This window comes from Echinops telfairi, unplaced genomic scaffold (assembly GCF_000313985.2).
Source record: "Echinops telfairi isolate 266 unplaced genomic scaffold, ASM31398v2 ScPeMD7_29;HRSCAF=101, whole genome shotgun sequence".
In the NCBI taxonomy this organism is placed as follows: Eukaryota; Metazoa; Chordata; class Mammalia; order Afrosoricida; family Tenrecidae; genus Echinops; species Echinops telfairi.
This window is the reverse complement of record NW_022103926.1, coordinates 4561278-4584170: the sequence shown is the minus strand read 5'-3', so window position 1 is coordinate 4584170 and position 22893 is coordinate 4561278. Positions and strand designations below refer to the sequence as shown.

At 47.0% G+C, this 22893-nt stretch overlaps 2 protein-coding genes across 3 annotated transcripts in view; one reads left to right on the top strand and one right to left on the bottom strand.

The window, feature by feature from the left end:
- Window positions 1-4746: 4746 nt before the first annotated feature.
- Window positions 4747-7852, bottom strand: LOC101649136 (cytochrome b-c1 complex subunit 9). Its single transcript, XM_004715329.2, has 2 exons — window positions 7677-7852; window positions 4747-5018 (listed from the first exon to the last, which is right to left on the bottom strand). The coding sequence occupies exons 1-2, from the start codon at window positions 7824-7826 to the stop codon at window positions 4974-4976; spliced, it is 195 nt and encodes a 64-aa protein (XP_004715386.1). The 5' UTR covers window positions 7827-7852; the 3' UTR covers window positions 4747-4973.
- A 353-nt stretch (window positions 7853-8205) lies between these two features.
- ZMAT5 (zinc finger matrin-type 5) overlaps window positions 8206-22893 on the top strand; it is a 39361-nt gene continuing 24673 nt past the window's right edge. Inside the window, exon 1 of one of the 2 annotated variants that reach the window (XM_004715328.2) lies at window positions 8206-8253. The gene's annotated coding sequence lies outside the window, so the exon portion shown is untranslated. Of the gene's footprint in view, window positions 8254-13768; window positions 13790-22893 lie in introns of those variants that run through there. The other variant, XM_045289660.1, reaches the window with a different exon arrangement.

The window sequence follows — 22893 nt, the reverse complement described above, 5'->3', positions numbered from 1 at the left end:
GTTAGGAGATCTGACCTGGTGAGAGATCAGAGAGTTGCCAGACACCAGCTTCTCAGAAGATCAAAGCGGTGTCAGAGCGCTTTCGCTACTTTACGGGGGTACCCCAGCGTGGAGCTGCTTCTGACACCTGTGCTAGGAAACAGGTGGGACATTTCCCAGGGCTTTCTAAGACCGCCCCAGGTGTAGACTCCAGGAGATGCCTGAGGCTGCGCTTCCAAGGGAGGAGCATTATACTGCGCACTTCCTCAGTGCCAGGGGAAGGACTTTGCTAACCCTCGCTTCCCTACCTGCATGGCAGACCCTCAGAAGGACGGGGGAAGACCAGCTCTCATGTGGCAATGACGACCAAGGAGATGTCCTCTTCCTCCTCCTCCTGCTCCTCCTCCACAAGACCTTGGGGAGGCAGGGAGTCAAGGTTGGGGCTCATGTTATTCCCCCACTGTGCTCACTCTCTGCAGGGCCGTCCCATTTAGATTTCTTTGTGCCTCTCATTCTGAGAACGATACACGCATGATGCAGGAAACTTGGGACTCTGAGAAAAGTACAACCGAAAAGCTCACTTACCAAGATGCTCCCCTCTTTATAGCCTGGGGTGAGCCTCTCAATTTGTTTATTTCTTAGACGAGCTTATAGAATGACATATTGTGGTCTACAGTGAAGATGCCACATAACTTGGGGACCTCTCAGCTTCCTATGGGGGCTCCTTTCTCATGTGGACATCCTTCTCCTTTTAATTGTTTTAGAAAATATTTTTCTTACACGATTCACATCTGCTAGTTGTAGGGAAAAGAATAAAATAGGGATTTATCTCACAAAATGAAAGTCCTTTCGCAATCCCTCTACCTCCCCCCCTACACACACACACACACACACACACACACACACACACACACACACGATGAGACAGTAATGGGAACTGTGTAGCGCGCATATATGCATGAGAGCCCAAGTGGTGTAGTGGTTATACGAGTTGGGCTGCTAACTGCAAGGTCAGTAGTTCGAAACCACCAGGTGCTGGCAAGGGAGTAAGAGGAGGCTGCTAACTGCAAGGTCAGTAGTTCGAAACCGCCAGGTGCTAGCGAGGGAGTAAGAGAAGGCTTTCGGTTCCCATAAAGATTTACCGCCTCAGAAAATGATGATGGCAACATATGAACAAATGTGCTTGACACACTGGATGAATGAATGGATTGTGATAAGAGTTGTACGAGACCACAATAAAAGGATTTAATGAAAGAAAAAAAAACCCAAAAAAAACAAGAACAAGCACCTAAATAAAAGCAAACCACAAATAGCCACAGAGGAGTTTCGGTACTTTCCAGGAGTTCCTGGGCAGCAGCACATTCAGGTAAGCACTTGATTACGAACAGGAAGGTTGGTGGTTCCATGCCACCCAGAAGCACTTGGGAGAGAAGGCTGGTGATGGGCTTCTGACATCACCGTGAGAACCCTGTGTAGTTCTCTGCCCCCAGGGAGTCACCAGTGGAAGAAGGCACCGCCTTTATCCCTGCACATGTAACCACCTCCGTCTTTTGTCTATACACAGAGCTGCTGTATGAGGCTACTCATTGAGTTGAGAAGCATTTTCCTTCTTCTACCAAATACTCAAGATTCTATGTGTACCCGCTCACTTGCGTGTTCTAGGGATCGTTTGCTAAAGGTACATGTTCAAGACCAAAAGGAATACACATTTAAAACAGGTATTGCCAACCCCAAACCAGACCCACTGTCCTCAGGCCATGCTGCCTTAAAGCGATCCTACACAGGGTTCCCGAGCCTCTGCACATCTGTATGGAGCCAGCAGCCTCATCTTCCCATAGAGGAGCTAGTGGGTTGGAACGCTGGTTTTGAGGTTAGCTGTCCAATACTTAGTGGACGCCACTAGGACTCCTGAGATAAAGAGCCAGGGTGCCCGCTCAAACCACGGCTCCTATGCTCATGGGCAGTGCCAGCTGTTTGTTCAGAACCAAGCACCGCTTATCTTTCTCCTTTTTGTTAATCTGATGGGCAGATTAACGCACTCTGCTGTTTGCATTTCTTTGCTAGTGAAGGTGGGCGTTTTTGCCATACCTATGGCCATTTGCCCTTCTGGTCTTACCCACCCATTCAGGTCATTTACCCTACCAGTTGGCTATTCACTCTTAAAGCATTGTTTTCAATGACTATGGGCAGACAACTCTAATTCTGGATGTTTGACTTGTCTCCATTTCCCCATTATAAACAACTTGTGCTGAATACCTCTTGTGGAAATGCCCTGCTCCCCCTATTCTACAAAAGGACATTTTGTCAGAAGAGGAATCGTTTTTCTTTCCTTTTTTTGGTCAAAGGCATGCACAATAAGCTTCTTACTGCATCGCACAATGCATCCTCAGGACAGATGAGATAATACCACTTCACCCTCCCACCTGCAATGTATGAGCTGGTGTACGAGCTGTTTGAAGCCAGTCTGAGCACTACGGACTATTGCTTTCAGGCTCTGAATAGCTGTCAGGATCTCAGCAGGAGTTCGAGGCACCAGCTCCACCTTGGCATAGTGCCAAAAGGTGGCCCACTGTGGCTATGAACAAGTCATAATAGTGTTTGCCATGGCCAGAGCCTTGTTCACCAGGTTACCGATAAATGGGGCCACCATAGCCCGAAACAGGCAGCTGAATGTCCCCAGATGATTATTTTAATGTTGGACTCTGATTCAAAGGACAACAAAAACATCCCCCCCAAAACACACAAGGCAAATAAATCATAGTGCACCTTATAGGCTGGCTCGTGGACATCCCTGCTGGTTGGTGGAGAGGGGAAGGTGCCCCGTCCGAGGCGAGCAATCAAATAAATATCCTCTGACCAGGCTGCCCTCAGTTTGCCATCGGACACCATAAAACCAGAGAGTGGATCATTGTGATCAGTTCCCCCTTAAAAAAACCCCAGAGTAATGGCAAGAACGCAGCTTGGAGACTGTTGCCTACTTTATTTTCACGAGCACACAGCCCTGAAATCACTGGGAAAGTGTTATATAAGTGGCAATCTTCAGCCTGCTGGGTGAGCCTCTACTTAAAAGTGGAACCATTCTTTCATCTTTAGTCTGTGGCCACCCAGCTGTACCACCTAGGGCACATCGTTTTCTCTCTGGGTCACAACTTCCTCTCCTCGTGAAGATGTGCTTCAGGTGAGGCAAGCCACATGTTTCCTGACCGGACTCTTCCCCTCTCAGGTGCTCTGCTGGGCCCTGCGAAGCACCAGGTTGCACGCAAACAGGCAGCAGGCAGGTGAGTCACAGCCTTCCCTGGCCAGGCTTCCCTGGGACCATTTCCCAGCAGCTCAGCACCTCCCACTGCTCTCCTGGGCCACTCCCAGCCAGGCTCACGGGGGTGCCCAGCTGTCTGGGGTTTCCCATCTAACCTCCCTACCACTGTGTGATTTTCTGAGTCTGAAGGAATGACTCCTTTGCTTGGAAATTTCAGCAGTTCCTCACTGTAATTCTCGGCAAATCAATCGTGGTTTGCTAGGCTCTGAATGAACTGACCTATTTACTTGCTACCTTCAACGGCCCTTTGCCACAAAATCCCAAACCGAACTCACTGCCATCTATTCGAACCGGACTGTCTATAGGACAGCGTCTGTCTCTGTGGGGTTCCCAGACTGTCCATCTTCACGGGAGCGGGAAGCCTCGTCTTTCTCCCCCAGAAGGGCTGGTGGTTTCCAACTGCTGACCTTGCAGCATGTCACCCACTGCCACCAGAGCTCGTCCTTAGCCACAGGGGGCTTTTAGTGCCTCGGATACAGGTGCCTCCCCCACTTCTGGGCCTTCACACCTGCTCCTCTCGGCTCAGCCTCCAGCCACACAGCACCCATCTTTGTATTCTCAGGTCGAGAGCTGCTTCCCTGTCCTCCTTATACCCTCTCCTTGCCCAGCTTCCCCAGAGCCCTCGGCCGGGTCTGTAATCATATAGGATGCCACTTTTGCATGGCCTCGCCCTCTGGGAATTGAACCTCCCATGCTCATTCCTCAAGGCATGCCCAGTTCCTAGCAGAGCCTCAGCCGCAGTGGCCCACGAAATGTTTGTCGAATGATCAGTCTGTTCCTCAAGCCCCACCTCCTCACTGATTCAGGCCTTCCCGTACACCTTCTGGTTCTCTGGCTCCTTCTGCATTTCTGTGACCTTGATGGTGCTGCCTCACCAAACCCCAGGCAGTAAACTCTTCCACTCTTCCCATTCCTCAGATCAGAAAACTGAAACTCAGCAAGGTTGAGGGCTCCACCCATGGTTCACACAGCCACACTAGGTGGAGCATGCAAGCCCACCCAAGAAGTACCATGATAAACAATGCGTCTGATACCAGTTCTAGAGGCCTCGAGAGTTCTAGTCTTTAACTTTAGGATGGGCCAAACCACAGAGTATAGCGGTTAGCCCATAGACACTCAGCAAGGTAAAGGCAGAATGAGTGGGCCATGGCCCACAGTGCCTAAGGTTGTGATGCTTTCCCAGCCTGGGCTACAGCGCCACTCCCTGGCCAGGTCAGTTAGCACTCCAGTGTGTAATTTAAGTACAGAATTATAGGTTCAGATGCCAAAATTGAAGGCTACACCTCCAACATTGGGGCATTATGTTGAAAAGCAGAATTCTTGGGAGGTTACCCAGAGACCCAAAATAGCGGCCAGTGCCCTTCAGCTATTTGAAGAGGGCAGTGGCAGGCTCTCCAATTACCACCAAGGGAGGATCTGGGGGTTAAGAAGGCGCCCAATGCAGCTGCAGATGCCAAGGACAAGTTACATTTATTTTCTGATGACGCGGACTTAAACATCCCTCAGACACAGCAGAAGTGAGAGTTCATCAGGCGAAGTCATTTCTTGCCAGCAGGTCAAGGTGGCCCGAGGAGCGGTGCAATCTGAGCGTCATCTTCAAGCGGAAGCCCCCTGGGCTTGGGCAAACCGCCAATGGGTGGGTCTGGTCCTTCTCGCCTGGGTGGGGGGCCCTGAGCGGCTAATCCTGTTGCTGGTACTTGTGCTTGATGTGTTTCCACAGCTTCTGCATTTTAAAGACAAGAACCACAAACCGTTAGCTTCAGCTCTGCATGCACTTTGACTCTCTGAATGGAGTCTCGACAAGAAGCTGCGGTGGAACAGAAAGGAGGCGCGAGGGTCAGGCAGCACTTTCACTCGGGGAGCAAAGTGCGCTGGGCGCCCGCAGTTCAGCACCAGCCTGCCGAGCTGGGGGTCTCGACAGCTGGGAATCACGGACACTCGCTAGTGGGTAGATAGAATGGAAGTGCTGCCAGACTGGACACGCAGCCCCGGACATTTATGAACCGCTCCCATCCTCCTGGCTACTTTCTATAGTGATTGGACGGTATCTGGGATGAGATGGCTTGAAGTTCAGAGAGATTGTAAGAATGGACCGAAAGCACAAGACGTCGTCTCATGAGTAGGAATGACTTGTGGGCAATGCGTAGTTTTAAGGAACAGAGTCTGGAAGGTATTTGTTCTCAGCCTGCCGTGCATTACTCAAGAGGCCAAAGTGCGGAGCAAAAATCACCAACAAACGCAGTGCTGTCAAGTCAATTCTGGTTATGGTGACCCCCATGGAACAGCGCCTCGTCGGGGGTCTTCTGCAGTGGTGCTGCTGGGTCGAGGTAAACTGTCAAGTGCAAACTCTGCTACGCAGGGACCTTCCTAAATATATTCGTGCCTTCAGTGAGGTCCAGTTAATTCTGACTTCAGTAGCCCTGTAGGGTTCCCCAGGCTGTAATCCTTATGCGACCAGAGCCCTGGTGGTGTAATGGCTACGGTTGGCAGTCAACCTCAAGGTCAACAGCTGGAGTCCACCAGCTGCTCTGAGGAAAAAAGGGGAGGTTTTCTATGCCCATAAAGAGTGACAGTCAGGAAAACCCACAGCGGCAGTTCCACTGTGTCCTACAGGGTCACGGATGAGTCTGACTTGACTCCATGCAGCATGGCAGGAATCACCAGGAGGGGCTGATGGGTTCAAACCACTGACCTTCCAGCTAGCAGCCGAGTGCCTAACCACCAGGGATCCTTCCCAAGAGCATACACCGCCAAAATACTCACAGACAACATGTGGTTTTCCGAGGCTGTAAACCTTGACAGCTCACCTTGGCTTTCTCCTGCTGAATGATTGGTGGGCTCAAACCACACACCTCTCAGTTCACAGCCGTCTGCTTAACCAACTGCGCCATCAGCCCTGCCCGGCATGCACAGTTCCCACGTATTTCACATTGTGCCATTTTTTATTCTTTAATCCTATGATCCTTGGGATAGGAAATGGCTGTTTTCTCAGTCCTAACAGCATAGGAACAAAATGGGTGGGTTGTCTTGACAACCAGCTTTGAGGCCTTCCCGGGGTGAGCAGAGGTGGTCAACAGAACTGCTTACAGGAGAGAGGAGTGGCAACCCTTTCATTCGGAGACAATTGTTCTGGCTACTGGCTGGACTGCGTTCCTGCAAAGAGCCTGCCTACACTGTGGAGTCGGACATTTCAGAATGACCAACAGGAGGGGTGGAGAGGTGCTAACTTGGGCAAGCCCTTCCTTAAAGTGTGAACCTTATGTATCCCAAGAGGACGCACAAGCACACTCGTCAGTGAGGGGCTGTTGTAAGGTTTGCTGACATCGCATGTGCAGCACTGAGCTCACAAGTAGTTGTAGAAGTGGTCATTCCCTACCTCCCGTTGCCACGTCTTCCTGAGGATGGTACTTGTTGCTCTTTTTGAGTGGTACCAACTCCCAGGCACAGTGGCACCTTGAAAGGATTCCACAATACAATCCTCCCAACATGGCCCCCTCCTCCTCCTCGCTTTTCAACACAGTTAGGGTCCAAAAACCAGGCCATGGCGCATGCCCACATCAGCCCATGAGATGGGGATGACGATATAGTTTAACTGCTAAGCCACTGAGAACCAGGGCCCTGTCAAGTTGACACATAACCTTAACCAGCAAAGCCAGCATTACGCTTCCCTTGAGCCTCAGCTCGGCGTCCCTTACACTGTTAATGAGCAAAATGGTTGGATTTTCACAAAACCATTGTCTGAATGCACAGGTTGGTTAACAGGATGGTTACCAAGTAAAGAGGGAGTGTAATTCCTTGAGGTTAGTATTGCTTGTTTCTGTTTCACCAGTAAGTAAACTCAAGTGGAGAGAGATCACATTTTTTGTTCCAAGTAACACAGGTGTCAAGTGTCAGGCCAGGTATCCCCACCTGGGGCTCTGATTTCACAGGCACCACTCGGAACCCATTGAGAATACGAAGCTGCCTTGGGTCTTAGAAAGTGCGATCTGAAAGCCAGCCCCTGTACCTAAGATGCTTCTCCTGTGTCCATGGCGTGGTCAAATCTGCCTTGAAAGGTTCAGAGGCGACACAAACCCACATTTCGAATTCCGATTTGCTAGCTGGGAATCCTGAGAAGTCCTTTACTCTCCCCACCCTGCACGTTTCTTCCAACGAACAAGTGGGTATGTGGGATGGGAGACATGCCGTACTTACTACCATGCAAGGTGGGATCTATGAGCCTCGCTTAACGTCTTATGATTCACACCTAAAGGTCCCGAGGGCGGCAGCTTGCAGAGGGGACACCCACGGATCACTCCCTTTCCCTTAAAGGTAGACTGAGTCTCGCCCCACCGCCGTCACCCTCAGGCGGACCCAAGGTCAGGTAGGCCCAGGCCCTCACCCCCTCGTTGATGTGCTCGTAGATGGCGTCCGCGCCTTGGTCGAAGGCGCGCTCGAAGAAGACGGCGCCCACGGCGATGGTAAGGGCGAACGTGGAGGTCCTGCGGAACAGGAGGGAGTACAAGGTCGCGGTGAACGTCGGCGCTGCCATCTTCCCTTACAGCCGAACCAACGCCACCACGCCTGCGCAGGGTCCACCGTTCTCCTCCAAAGGCCTGCCACGCGCACTCCTTTATGGGATTGGTAGTTCCCTCGAGTTACAGGGGCACTCGTTGTCCTCCGCAGAGACAACTCCTGGTCTGCAGACGAGAAAGGTGCATGATGCCTAGATCAAACCAGTCCAAATGCAGTTTGCTGAAATCTATTACCCTTTTTCTTCCCCCGAATATCTTTGGGTTGATTGATTGGTTCGAACTACAACTCCCAGAAATGCTTGCCCTTCACAACCGCGTTGCCTCCCAAAGGTTTCTGGGAAGGGCGGACTGATAACCAGGGAAGGACTACGAGTCCCAGCAGGCAGTGCGCGACGCCAGGACGCCGGAGGAGGAGCCCGGATCCGCCCGGCCCCGGGAAACCAGGTACTTTCTTCGGCGGGTCGCGTCCGGTGGCTTTTATCCTCTGAGCTCCCCACTGGAGAACTTGGGCGCTTCCCTCTCCGTTGGAATGCTCTGGGCGGGACGGGCCAATCCTCGGGGTGAGGGCGAGGGAGCCGTGGCCTGTTCTGTTGCTCTGTCCCCGAGGCCCAGAAGTGGAATCTGGTGAAAGCCGGGGCCTGAGGGCTGAGCTCCTCAAGGGAAGAGGCTGTGTGTGTCCCCCCCACTCCCCCCCTCACCCTTGGATTTCGCTGGCCCCGACTGCGGGAGACAGACCTGGGACCCTCTCATTCCTTCTTGGGAAGAAAGAGCTAGGTCTTAGGTCAGAGTACTAGGTTCATTCGACGAATGTGTTCCAAGCGAGCCGTCGGAGGCATGCTCTAGGGACCGCAGCGAACGAGCCCCTGTTCTCGTGCAGGTGGTTGAAGGGGGCGGGGCTGGCAGGTGCAGCAAGAACTATTTTGAAATACAGAACAGGCTCTTGAGATTGGGCATGAAGAGTCGGGCTGTTTTGGCCAAGGTGAGGGGAAGGCTTGTTTGAGCGGTCAAAGGGTAGGCGGAGCTGGTGCAAAGGCCCTGGGGCAGCTGCAGCCTCCCGTGTTTGCTGGGAAGCAGCCCAGTGGACTCCACAGAAAGCATCTCTGATGTTGTAGCCCATGGTAAGGGGATCTTATTTCCCCACCCCCAATTGCTTTGGCTAGCCACCGAAGGGCTTAAGTAGGAATGTGACATGTCATTGTGGTACCTCAGATTAGTGACCACGTTGGGCATGCATTTTGAGAGGAGGATTCAATGATGATATCTAAGTTTGACTTCAACTGGATGGATGGAGATGCCACTAAGTAGATCAGGGATGAATAGTGTAGGTTGTATCAAATTTAGTGATACGTCTATGTCGAAATTTTGTTTGGCCTTGCTAAATTGAGTCCTAGTGGCATGCTTACGAATTGAGCTGCTTAGCTTCAAGGACAGCAGGTATAAAACACCAGCAACTCCACTGGAGAAAGATACGGCTTTCTATTCCTGTAGAGACTTACAGTCTGGTCAACCCACAGGCACTTAGTTCTACCCTGTTGCTCTGAGTTGAAGTAGACTCGATGGCAGTGAGGTTTTGAGGTGAAGAAGTGTAAGCAACGGGTCAGACATCCAAGTGGAGAGGTCAAGGAGCACATGGGCTGTGGAGTCTTGGTCTTCAGAGGAGACCTGTGAGCCAGGACTGCAGGTCCGGATCTGCTTCTACCTCTTTTGTGACCTTGATCTCTGGGCCATCTTTATTTCCCCCACCCCCCCACCCCCCACCATCTGCAAATAGTAACACTTATGTTCAACCGGGGGACTGAGAGGGAAAACGTGAAGTATAAGAGGAGGTAGTCTCACTGTGGTTTTTCACTCTTCACAGAGCCTCCTGGTAGTCGTTTGGGGGATGGAGTTGTGAGGCTCCAGGGAAAGAATACCTGTGTCTTGGTCATAAGCTACAAGTCAGGCTGGTGGGAACCTCAGAGAGAGGAATCATTTGGGGGTGGGAATCATACAAGAGATGCCTGAGAGTTCTGATGTGGCTTGTTTTATTTTTATATTTGGAATGCATTCTCCTTTTGGAATAACAATTTACAAGACCCAATTATCCATAAGCTTTCGAGTTCAACTTAGAAATTATTATCGTATAAATAAGCCTAGGAAAATAGAGACAAATGACCCTAAATTTTCATTTGATTAATGTTTGAGTCAAGTTGAACAAACTCCATTTCCTTTAACTTGATTAAATTCCCCTAAACGTTCTCATTGCATTTGTCAATTTAATATATTTGATTTTCTTTTTAAGCACATCAGAGGCATAACCTAACAAGCACAATTTCCTCAGAATACTTAAACCATTTTGGAAAATCTAATTAATTCAACTTATAGGCATCATGAATCTCAAGTTCTTTGCAAACAATCCAGTACTTTTGACAGCTTAGTCAAGTTCTTGACGTCAGTGGTTCTCAGTCTGGGGAGGAAAGAAAAAAATACAGGGTCTCCCTCTGTTAAGGAATTAGAATATAGGGGCACCCCTGGAATAATTTTTCACAATATCTCACGTAATTCTATTTGTAGCGGTTCTTTTTAGCCAGTTAGCCTCATAGCCTAAAATCACAGCACTAATATGAATCACACCATTTCCCAGTTGCCTTATTGTATATTTCATTTATTTTCTTTCTTTTATATGCATATTTTTGTTTTCTTATTTTGTAAACTGGGAATTGAGGGAGAGGAGCGTTACATGTCAGATCATCAACTCTGCATTCAACAGTTCAAACCTTCATCGACTCTCCCTTTTCCCCCACTTCCCCTGGCCCCTGTGGTTTCTCTTCTGTCTCTTATGGCTCGCCATCCTCCTTGTCACCCAAGTCAATACCTGTCAACTGCTTTTAAAAAGTCCATTGCTGCTGCTTCCTTCCCTCGCCTCCCTCCCTTGGAAACCTCCAAAGTCTGTTCCCTTGGGTGTGTAAGTCTTGGTCTTGGGTTTCATCGTCATAGTAGTTATCCGCAGTATTTGCCCTTTGTGATCAATTAACTGCGCACAGCATGATGTTCCCCAGGGCCTTCCATGCGTTGAGGCACTTCGTGGTCTTAGCATTGCTTTTTAGCGATGCATATAACTATATAGTGTAACTTTCACATTGTAAGTTGGAATCGCAATGCTCATCTGTCAGATACTCAACATGCCAAAATCTTTGAATACTTATCATTGTCAAATTCAAATTCCCGTATGTATGGGTTATTACTAATCTTAAAAATGGTGGAAGAACATATCAGCCTGTGTGATCATGAGGTGTCGAAGGGATCACTGAAGACAAATGGGTGCATAAGCAAATGTGGCGAAGAAAGCTGATGGTGCCCAGCTATCAAAAAGTATAGTGTCTGGGGTCTTAAAGGCTTAAAGGTAATCAAGCGGCCATCTAGCTCAGAAGCAACAAAGCCCACATGGAAGAAGCACACCAGCCTATGCAACCATGAGGTGTCGAAGGGATAAGGCATAAGGATAAGGTATAAGGCATCATCAAAACAAAAAATCTTACCATAGTGAATGATGGGGGGAGTGCGGAGTGGGGACCCAAAGCCCATGAGTAGGCCATTGGAGATCCCCTTGCAGAGGGGTCTTGGGGAGGAGACGAGCCAGTTGGGGCAATGTAGCAACGATGAAAAATACAACTTTCCTCTAGTTCTTAAATGTTTCCTCCCCGCTCCCACTATCATGATACGAACTCTACCTTGCAAGTCTGGCTAGACCAGAGGATGTACACTGGTACAGATAGGAACTGGAAATACAGGGAATCCAGGGCGGATGATCCCTATAGGACCAGTGGTGTGAGTGGCGATACTGGGAGGGTAGAGGGAGAGTGGGTTAGAAAGAGGGAACCGATTACAAGGAGCTATATGTGACCTCCTCCCTGGGGGACGGACAACAGAAAAGTAGGTGAAGGGAGACGTGGGACAGGGCAAGATATGACAAAGTAACAATTTATAAATTATCAAAGGTTTATGAGGGAGTACGGGTGGGAGAGGGAGGAGAAAAAATAAACTGATGCCGGGGGCTTAAGTGGAGAGGAAATGTTTTGAGAATGATGAGGGCAATGAATGTACAAATGTGCTTTACACAATTGATGTGTGTATTTATTGTGATAAGAGCCCCTAATAAAATGATTAGGGGGGAAAAAAAAGGAAATTTGATCAAAGAAAAAGAAAAAATATCAATCCAGGAATGAGTTTTGGGCTCACACTAAATCCTAGCTGCAATATAAGAACAATTAGTTTAAATAAACCCACACCAATTAGTTCTTACATCATGGCCCTGCTCGATACTCATCCTCAGAAAGGGAACATAGAAGATACGGGTGTTACAGCAAAATGTGGCAAAGAAATAGGTGATGCCCGGCTATCAGATAAAATAGCATCTGGGTGTTAAAGGCTTGTCTCCAAACAAGCAGTCATCTAAGTGAGACGTCAACTAAGTCCACATGGACGAAGCACACCATCATCAGTCACTGAAGGATCGTAAATCATATAATCCAAAATTGCAGGAGAGATTAGTATCAGAACCTAAATTGTGAGAATCTAGTTTGCAGAAAGAAAGCTATGGATGACAGTGGGAGACCAAGATTTATTTGTGGGAACTACATAGTAAACAAGCCTCCAGTGAACTCCCTCTATCTAGACTTGATGGATGGGAGGAAAGGGGTTATTAAACAGAGGGCATGGGAGAGATGAGGATAGAAGATCAAAGGCATAAATCTGATTTGAACCGTTAAAACTTTGTCAGTTGATCCCCTCTCTGTTGCAGGCTGGAGCTGATCTGGTTTTCAACATTTTCTGTAGTTTGTTTGTTGTTCCTTCGTATTAGGGTGTCTCTCAGGGTGTTATGTCATTGGAGGTCACCCTCTTGAAGTTATATATATGGTTTTTGGTATATGAAACCCAGGATTGATGAGCCTATAGGGACAGCAAGTAGAACAGGGGTTTCAGGGAATGAGGGAGACAGTGGTGGTGGTGGTGTGTGAGAGAAAAGGCAACGATATCAAGGAGTCTAGAAAGAAAAAGAATGTTTGGAAACTGGTAGCAATTGTACAATACTGCTTGACGTGATTGAACTATGGAATTATATGTGTTAACTCCAAATTAATCATCTAAACAAATAAATAAACAAAAAGAAAAACCACAGGGAGTTTAATTTCTTCCACCAACTCTTTCAATTCTAAGCTTTCCAGGAATATCACAGAACATAGATCCATTCAGAAAATAGTCTTGACAAAACTTTTTTTAAATTATCAAGGGTTCATGCAGGAGGGAGGTGGGTAAGGGGGGAAATGAAATGATACCAAGGGCTCAAGTAGAAAGAAAATGTTTCGAAAATGATGATGGCAACATATGTACAAATGTGCTGGACACAATGGTTGTATGTATATTTGGATTGTGATAAGGGCTGTATGAGCCCCCAATAAAATGTTTAACATAAAAATAAAATAATAACTGAAAGAAATTAGTCTTATCCAGTCTCATGTATTATGCTTAGCATTCCAAGCCAGTTGTGGTTACTGTTACAGTGACTTGAGGTCATTCACAATCGGGGGGATTTCTGACTTGGGCGAGAATCTAGGGGCATCTGTTTATATTGCTTTGGGGTACCATACAGATGTCCTTGGTGACATCATGTGAATCTTGGCTAAAAACAGAGAATACCAGAAAGATGTTTACCGATGTTTTATTGACTATGTAAAGGCATTCTACCGTGCGGTTCCTAACACAAGATGGATAGCATTTGAAGCACAGGAATGCCAGAATACTTCCTTGTGTTTGATGGAGCTGTGGTGGAGAACTTATTGGGCTGCTTAACTACCAGGCCAGGAGTTGGAACCCACCACCTGCTCCATGGGAGAACAAGGAGACTTTCTGCTTCCGGACAGACTTACAGCCTCGGAAGCCCACAGAGGCAGTTCAACCCTGGGCTATAAAGTCGCTATGAGTCAGAATTGACTGGAAGACGGTGAGTCTGTTTTGGTTTTTTCGTTGTATTTATGTTGAATGTAGATCAAGAGGCAATCGTTTTAACAGAACGAGGGGATACCGTGTGGTTTCAAATCAGAAAAGGAAAGCATTGGGATTGTAGCTTTTCACCATAATTATTCAATCGGTATGTTTAGCAAATAAACGGAGAAGTTGGATGACAAAGAACAGGACATCAGGATTAGAGGAAGGCTCTACAACCAGATGACACAACTTTGCTTGCTGAAAACAAAGAGGACAAAGCCCACAGCTTTCAGCATGGATTCTATCTCAACATAAATAATAAACAGTTCTACAACTGGACCAATACGAAACCTCACAACACACGGAGAAAATATTGATGTGATCAAGGAGTTCATTCTCTTGGAATCCACAGTCAACATCCAGGGAAGCAGCAGATAAGAAATCAAGCGACATGTTGCACTGGGAAAATATGCTGCAAAATACCTCTCTTTAAAGCCTTGATAAGCAAAGATGTCTCTGAAGACTAACATGCAACTGACCGAGCCATGGTATTTCCGATCGTCTCGTATGCTTGCGAGAGCGGGGTCGTGACTAAGGAAGAATGCAGGAGAATGGCAGCTTTGGGTGAGTGTTGGGGAAAACTATCGCACGTACTATGGACTGTCCAGAGTGCAGTCTGGACGTGGACTTTGGACACCATGCGCAGTAGAACCTGATGAACTGACTGCAGCATGGGCTCAAACAGCAATGGTCATGAGGCTGGTGCAGGACTGGGCACAGTTTTGTGTACAGGGTCCATGTGCGTCTGAGCTGAGTCAACAGCACCACCAGCAGAATGTTTCCTCAGAGTGACTGTGTCTAGCAAAAGCTGCGTTAGGATGTGGGGGATGAAGAGGGAGATGCGGTATTCCTTCCAAACGTAGCTTTTTAGGCACACTGAAGCCTCAGCTGTTGGTGGTCTGGAGGTGGACTTCACCTTCCATGGAGAAGACTCAGGTTCGATTCCCAGCCAACGAGCCTCGTGTGCAGTGGTGGTTTGTGCAATTGCCGTGGTACTGGACAGGTTTCAGTGGAGCTGACAGACAAACTAGGAAGATGGCCTGACAATTGCCTTCTAAAGTCAGCCAATGAGAACCCTCTGAACCGTGTTTCCAGGATGCATCTGATCTTGGGGATGGCGTAGGCCTGGGCAGCATTTGATTCTGTTTTGCATGGGGTCTCCATGAGTTGCTCATGAACTTGACAGTGGCTTAGAACAAAAGTCCTTGGATCACTAGTTAAAAATGCAGGTCTCTGGTGCTTCTTCCAGATTTATTGTGTTGGAATTGCTGGGGATCTACCCAGGAGCCTTCCCTTTTCAGCCGGGTCCCTAGCCGGGAGGTTTTCAGCAGCCCTTTATTTATTTATTTATTTATTGATTGATTGATTTCTGAGAAAATAATTCTAGGAAAAGCCCCAAGTGAGATATTGCTTTTTAGTTTTTAATCATTTTATTGGGGGCTCGTACAGCGCTCATCACAATCCATACATCCATCCACTGTGTCAAGCACATTTGCACATTTGCTGCCATCATCATTTTCAAAGCATCTGCTTTCCACTTGCACCCCAGGCATCAGTTCCTCATTTTTTCCTCTTCCTCCCCATTCCCACCGCCCTCGTGAACCCTTGATAATTTACAAGTTATTATTATTTTGTCATATCTTACACTGCCCAACGTCTCCCTTCACCCACTTTTCTCTTGACTGACCTCCAGAGAGGAGGTTATATGTAGATCCTTGTAATTGGCTCCCCTTTTCTCCCCCACCTTCCCTCTACCCTCCCGGTATCACCACTCTCATCACTGGACCTGAGGGGTTCATCTGTCCTGGATTTCCTATGTTTCCAGTTCCTATCTATACCAGTGTACATCCTCCAGTCCAGCTGGATTTGTAAGGTAGAATTGGGATCATGATATTGGGGGAGGAGGAAGCATTTAGGAACTAGAGGAAAGATGCATGTTTCATTGTTGCTACACTGCCCCCTGACCAGCTCGTCTCCTCCCCGCGACCCTTCTGTAAGGGGATGTCCAGTTGACCACAAATGGCCTTTGGGTCCCCACTCTGCAGTCCTCCTCATTCACAATGATATGATTTTTTCTTCCTTGATGCCTGAGACCTGATCCCATTGACACCTCGTGATCACATAGGCTGGTGTGCTTCTTCCATGTGGGCTTTGTTGCTTCTCAGCTAGATGGCCGCTTGTTTATCTTCAAGCCTTTAAGACCCCAGAAGCTTTATCTTTTGATAGTCGGGCATCATCAGCTTTCTTCACCATGTTAGCTTATGCCCATTTGTCCTCAGCAATCATATCAGGAAGGAAAGCACACAATGATATGATTTTTCCTTCTTTGATGCCTGAAACCTGATCCCTTCGACACCTGGTGATCATACAGGCTGGTGTGCTTCTTCCCTGTGGACTTGGTAGCAGCAGTCGTTTTAGAAGGATGGAATTGATGCTGTCCAGTATGGAGTGACCGTGGCTAAGCATTGGGCTGCAATTTGCAAGGCCGACAGTGGGGAACCACCAGCAGCCCGCCTTAGGTGAAAGTCTGGGCTTTCTATCCTATAAACAGTTACAGTCTCAGAACACACAGGGTTCACTATGAGTGAGCACTGACTCAGTGGAAGTACGTTTGGTTTATTTTGGGCGGGTGGACTGGACCTAGGTGTCTGTGACATGATCCTAGAGCCCAGACAGGGGAGTGAGAGGAGAAGGCAGCTAGCTGCAGCTCCTGAGTCTGGGTATCGGGTTCAAGAGCCTCTTCCAGGTTATTGTGATGTTCTTGTGTGGAAACTCTGGCCCCCTGGGGTCTGTAATCATCTGATGAGAAGCTGTTGTCAGCTAGCACCTCCTTGGAGCCAGATTTGGGGGCAGTGAACCCTCCCCAGGTCTTTGGGCATGCCAGGCCAGGCGTGGTTGAAACTAGGGTTGCCCTGTCAGCCTTCAGCCAGGAGAATGTCTTTCCAGGTCCCTTTCAGCCACTACCACTTACCTGATCCAGGTGAACCAGGTCACCAGAACCATCCATAGCAACCTTTGAAGGGAGAAGAAGGCCACTTCTTTTCCTTTCTTTTTAGAGGGAATTTGTTTTTAGGTGTTTTTGACACAGTTTATGCTAACTGTAGAAACTTAGAAAAATGGGAAAACACATAGAAAACCAAACCTCCACACATAATCCAGTTCCATTATGCAGACATAGCCCCGGTAAATCTGTTTTGTTTTGATGTGATTTGATTTGTGCCCTGTGTGCGCAGAGAAAGAAGGAGAGCGGGCGCTCTTTCTTCCTAAAGAAGCAATATCACACTGTCTCTGTTGTTGCAATGAGTGAACATTTGCTCACGTTGTAGGAAACGTTTCCTTGGACTTGACCTATAGTGACCCGTGTGGTACTGGGTCCAGTGAACACACGTGGCTCATGCAGAGCGTGAGCGCAGTTGCTGCTTACCCACTGTGGGTTCTCTCTGCCCTCTGTGCTTCCTGGAGAAGATGAGGAAAGCAGTGGACCAATCTCCCAGGCTCTGTACACCATGTCCCTGGCCTCTGCCACCCACCACATGGGGCGCTGAGCAGCGTCCTGGCATGTAGTGAGCAAAGGAGAATACTTGCTATTCTTGTCCCTGGGTGCAAATGGTTCATATGCCTTGCTGCTAGCCGAAAGGATGGAGGTTCAAGTCCCCTCAGAGGCACCTAGGAAGAAAGACCTGGCGATCTACTTCCAAACGATCACAACCACGGAAGACCCCATGGAGCACAGTTCCATCCTGGCATACATGGGGCCACCAGGAGTCGGAATTATCTTGACGGCTGCCGATTGGTTCTTCTGGTGAACATTTGAATAAGCTACATGGCAGTGACTGTCTTCGTAGGTAGGTCTGGGTGGCCATCAGTTCCTTGGTCAAATCTCCTGTCGGATGTAGGTGGCCCTGGCACTCTCCGCATTGTTCTGCTGTTGTGGCCGCTCCAACTCATGGTGCCCCATGTACAACAGAACAAAGCATGTTGGTCCTGCACTGGCTGCACAGTGGTTGGCATGTGTATGTCCCTGGTATGGTAATTGCCAGTCTCTCTCTGTGAGGGTCCCACAGTCTGACAGTAGAAGGAGAAAAATAAATGGATAGCTAGAAGTAGAAGGACTGGGACTCAGACCCAGATTCAGTGAGTAGGTTAGTGGTGTTGAAGGGAGAAAAAAAATCCCGAAGACTGGCTTGAAGGGTCCGTGTCCAAATATGATCTGGAGACTCTGCATCTGAAACTCTGTTGATCCTGGCTCTGTCTCAGACCTGTTGAGGTACAGATACTACGGTGGATGGGGTTCCCACAGCTCCAGACTGCCTGACCTGCAATGATCCACTTCACCCCTGGAGAAGGTTGAAGGTAAACCTATGAGCAAGGTCAGGAAAAGAGCTGTGTTTGAGGGACATCCTAACTTACCTTATTCACCTGTCAGCGTGTAGTGCTGTGGGGTTTGTGTGTTGCTGGGGTACTGGAAGCCATACCATTGGATTTCAAAGACCAGCAGGGTACCCTGTTGGACAAGTGTCTTGTGGACTTTCCAGACTAGACTGACTAAGAATAAGAATGTGGTGGTCCACTTCAGAAAAAACTGGCCGGCGAAAACCTTATGATCAGTAGCAAAGCATTGTCTGACTTAGTGCTGGAAGATGAGCTCATCAGGTTGGGAGACACGCAAAATATGACTGGGGAAGAGCTGCCTCACTTTTAGGGCCTTCGTTTGCGGACATGACACTACCGAAAATGAGAAGGAGCCGCAAACAGCCATTCTATGAATTATCAATGTAGGAAAAGTGGAAGCTGTCAACAGTGAAACAGAATACATCAAGACCAATATCATAGGCATTAGTGAGCTGAAGTGAACTTATGTTGGCCGTTTTGATTAGGACAACTGTAGTCTACTCTGCTGGGAATGGCAAATTGAAGGAGAATTGCCCTTCTTTGTCAAAGAGAACATTTCAAGATGTACCCTGAAATACAGTGCTGTCCGTGATAGGATAATATCCATATGCCTACAAGGAAGATGAGTTAAAAGACTGTGACTCAAATTTACACACCAACCACAAACACCAAACGTGAAGACATGGAAGATTTTTACCAACTTCTGCGATCTGAAATCAATCAAACATGCAGTTACGAAGTGTTGGTACTTACTGGTGATGGCAATGCAAAAATTGGAAACAAGGATCGGTCTGGAGAAAATAGGGTCTGGGTGATAGAAACAACACCAGATATTGCATAGTAGAATTTTGCAAGACCAATCAATGACTTATTCATTGCAAATACCTTTTTTCCCAACATGTAAATGTTAGCTGTGGGGGGAGGTCAGATGCTTGCAGATATCCTCCCTGAGGGCCGATCAGTTGCCAGACTGCAGTGGGCTCCCTCCCTGCTGTTAAGGACAATGGACAGACCTGCAGCCATGGATTTGGTTGCTGTAGGCGGAGTTCACACCCTACTGATAATGGTTCTTATGGCGATCCAGAGAACAGATCAAACCCAATCTGGACATCCAAAATTAAGCTGCCACCCTGACTCTAGGACCCGTCCATCTTGTCACATGTATACCCCCAAACCCTCCTCTTCCTATTGTGTGTATGTCCCTAGACCACCCCCTCTCATTGCTGTATAACCTATAGTGCAACCCCTTCCTGTGACATATGTCTTTACCTGTAATCAGTGGGCTTGCACGCCCCCTAAAGGTATATAGGCCTGGGTTAGCTATAGAGGTCCCTTTCCCCACCTCACTCTCCCAGCTCCTCCCTTGACCTCTCCTCAGCTCCCTCTCCTCCCCTGTTTCCCTTTCCCCTTGCCCCCTTTCCCTTCTCCCACTCTCCACTTGGACCACCAACCTGGGCTGAGGTGAGCATTGCTACCATGAAATGTGTCTGACTCCATTATTGTGATATTTCTTTTATCTTTCATGCTCTCGATGACTTTAATATATTTATCTATCCCAACCGTACAATTGTGCTTACTGAACCCGAGACTAGTGGTGGGGGACTGGCCCCCTCACCTCAAACCCCAGTTAGCTATACACACGAACCTCACCGGATAGAGTATACAGAAATCAAATAGACTACATCTGTCGGAAGAGATGACAGAGAAGCCCACTGTCATTGGTCATAACAAGGTCAGCAACTGACTGCCAAACAGACCTCAAGTGCTCAGATGCAAATTCAAGGTGAAGATTATGTCCATGCGAGCCTTCGGAAGAGCTTGAGCATATCCCAACTAAATTTGGAGAGCATCTCAAGAGTGGTGGGGTGACCTCAAACTTCTAATAAGTGAAGAAACCAAAAGATCGTTTAAGAGATAGGGAAGAAAGGATCGAAACAGATTTCAGAAGATTCTGAAACTTGCTCTTGAACATAGAGTATCTAGAGAAAATGGAAGGAAAAACTTCAAAGTTGGAGATTTCAAAAGGTGGTGGCTCAAGAAGACAAATTAAAGTATGGAAATAAAATGTGCAAAGACTTAGAATTAGAAAACCAAAAAAGAAGAACAGGCTCAACATTCCTCAAGCTGAAAGAACTAGAGAAAAAAAATTAAGCCTCAAGTTGCAATATTAAAGATTTATTAGAACAAAATGTTGAAGGATGCAGGAAACATCAAAAGAAAATGGAAGGAATCTAGTTACTGCATCAACAAGAATTGGTTGATGCTTGTCCACTTCAGAAGATAGTATATATAATCAAGAACTGATGGGGTTGAAGGAACAAGTCCAAGTTGCACTTACCGCATTGATGAAGAACAAGATTATGGGAATTGATGGATTACAACTTAAAATGTTTCAACAAACAAACAGCTACTGGGCCAGTGACCGAAGAGACCCCTGTTTGTGTCCCTTTCAAAGCGCAGTGGTCCAGAAGAATGCAGAAATTATTGAACAATGTCATTAACATAACATGCAAATAAAGTTTTACTGGAGATAATAGGGAACTGCCAAGACATTCAGGCCAGATTCAGAAGAGGACATGGAAATAGGGTTATCATTGCTGCTGTCAGATGGATCTTGGCTGAAAGCAGAGAACACCAGAAAGATGTTTACTTGTGTTTCATTGACTATGCAAAAACACTCAACTGGGTGGGTCGTAACAAATGATGGATAACATTGCAAAGAATGAGAATTCCATAATTTATAAGTTATCAAGCGTTCATGAGAGGGGGGCAGCGGGGGAGGGGGGAATGAGGAGCTGATACCAAGGGCTTAAGCAGAAAGCAAATGTTTCGAGAATGGTGAGGGCAACACATGTACAAATGTGCTTGACACGATGGATGGATGGCTTGTGATAAGCGTTGTACGAGCCCCAGGAAAATGATTGGGAAAAAAAGAGAATTCCAGAACAGTAACTTGTGCTCCTGCAGAACCTGTACACAGTCAGAGAAGCAGTCACTGAAACAGAACAAGAGGATACCGCATGGTTTAAAGTCGGGAAGTGTGCGCCTCAGGGCTGTATCCTTTTGCTATACTTAATCTGTATGTTGAGTAAGTAATCCAAGAAGCTGGACTATACGAAGAATATTGCAACATCAGGATTGGAGGGAAATTCAACAACACTGCTTGCTGAAAGTGAAGACCCCCGGAGACACTCATTGATAAAGATCAAAACTGCAGTCGTTAGTATGGATTAGAGCTGACCGTAAAGAAAAAAATCTGTACAGCGGGTCTAATAAGCAACGATAGAAAAACTGAAAACTAACTGGAAAAACTAACACATTTTTAAAATCATTTTATTGGGGCTAAAAACTAACAAATTTGTCAGAGATGTTATTTTACTTGGATCCATAATCAATGCCCATGAAAATCGCAAGTAAATGTTCACAAATGGACAGTTCTGCTGCAAAGACCCCTTAGAAGTGTTAAAAACCAGAAGGATCATTTTGAGGACTAAGGTGGTTCTGTATTTTCCTCATCTCATCTGTATACAAAAAATGGATAATGAATAAGGAAGGCCAAAGAAGAGGACCGTACTTGAATGATGGTGATGAAGAATATTGAATATACCAGGGATTCTCAGAATATCACTCAGGCCATATTTTCCAACTACTATCCTTCATCTTTGTTTCACCTTTCACATTCCAACCGAAAAAAATCAAAACTTAACTCACTGCCATTGACTCGATGCCAATTCATTATGTAGAAAGCCCTGTCTTTTTCCCAAGGAACCGCTGGTGTTTTGAACTGCTGACCTCATGGCTAGCATCCCAACATATAACCACTAGACTACCATGACTCCTCCTTCACAGCCCAATCACCAGTAAGTATCAATGCATTGCATCTTGGTTGCGCGTTTGATCAATTTCAGACTGAAGTGTCGGATTCTTCAGTCTTTTTGTCATTGGTTTCGGTAGTTGGAACCTACATTTGGTTAGGCCTTATTAACTGGTCTTCCTTGTAGACACAGCGATATTCTATCACAGACAGCAAGGTGGATCTTGAAATGTTCTTTTTGACAATGAACTTGACACTATTCCTCTTAAATTTGTCATTCCAGGTATACTAAACCATATGATTGTATGGTTATGCATTCAATTTCATTTTTTATTTCTTAATTAAATTAATTTATTTATTGTTGCAAATGAGATGGGGTTTACATTTCAGATCACCCTTTTTGCTTTCCATAATTTAAACAACTTTTCAAAAATCCCAGTAGGTTGTCTTTTCCTGTTCATCTTTTTTTTCTTCTCCCGATTGTAGAATATTGTCTTCTCTTCATCTTTCTTTCAAATCCACTTTTGACTGCCATCAAATCAATGCTCACTCGTGGTGACTTCCTGTGAGTTTCTGAGACTGTGACTGTATATGGGAGTAGAAAGCCCAGCCTTTCTCCCTCAGAGTTGTTGGTGGTTTTGAACTGTTGACCGTGAGGATGAAAGCCCAACATATAACCACTACACCACCAGAGCTCTTCGTCTTCTCTTCATCTTTAATAACTCTTGTCTACCCTCTATCTTATTGTTTTCCTTCTCCTATCTTTCTCTCTCACCCCTGGTAACCACCAAATTCTGTGATTTTTTTTTGGTGTGAAAAACCTTTATCTTGGGTGAAGGGAGGACAGGGAAAGA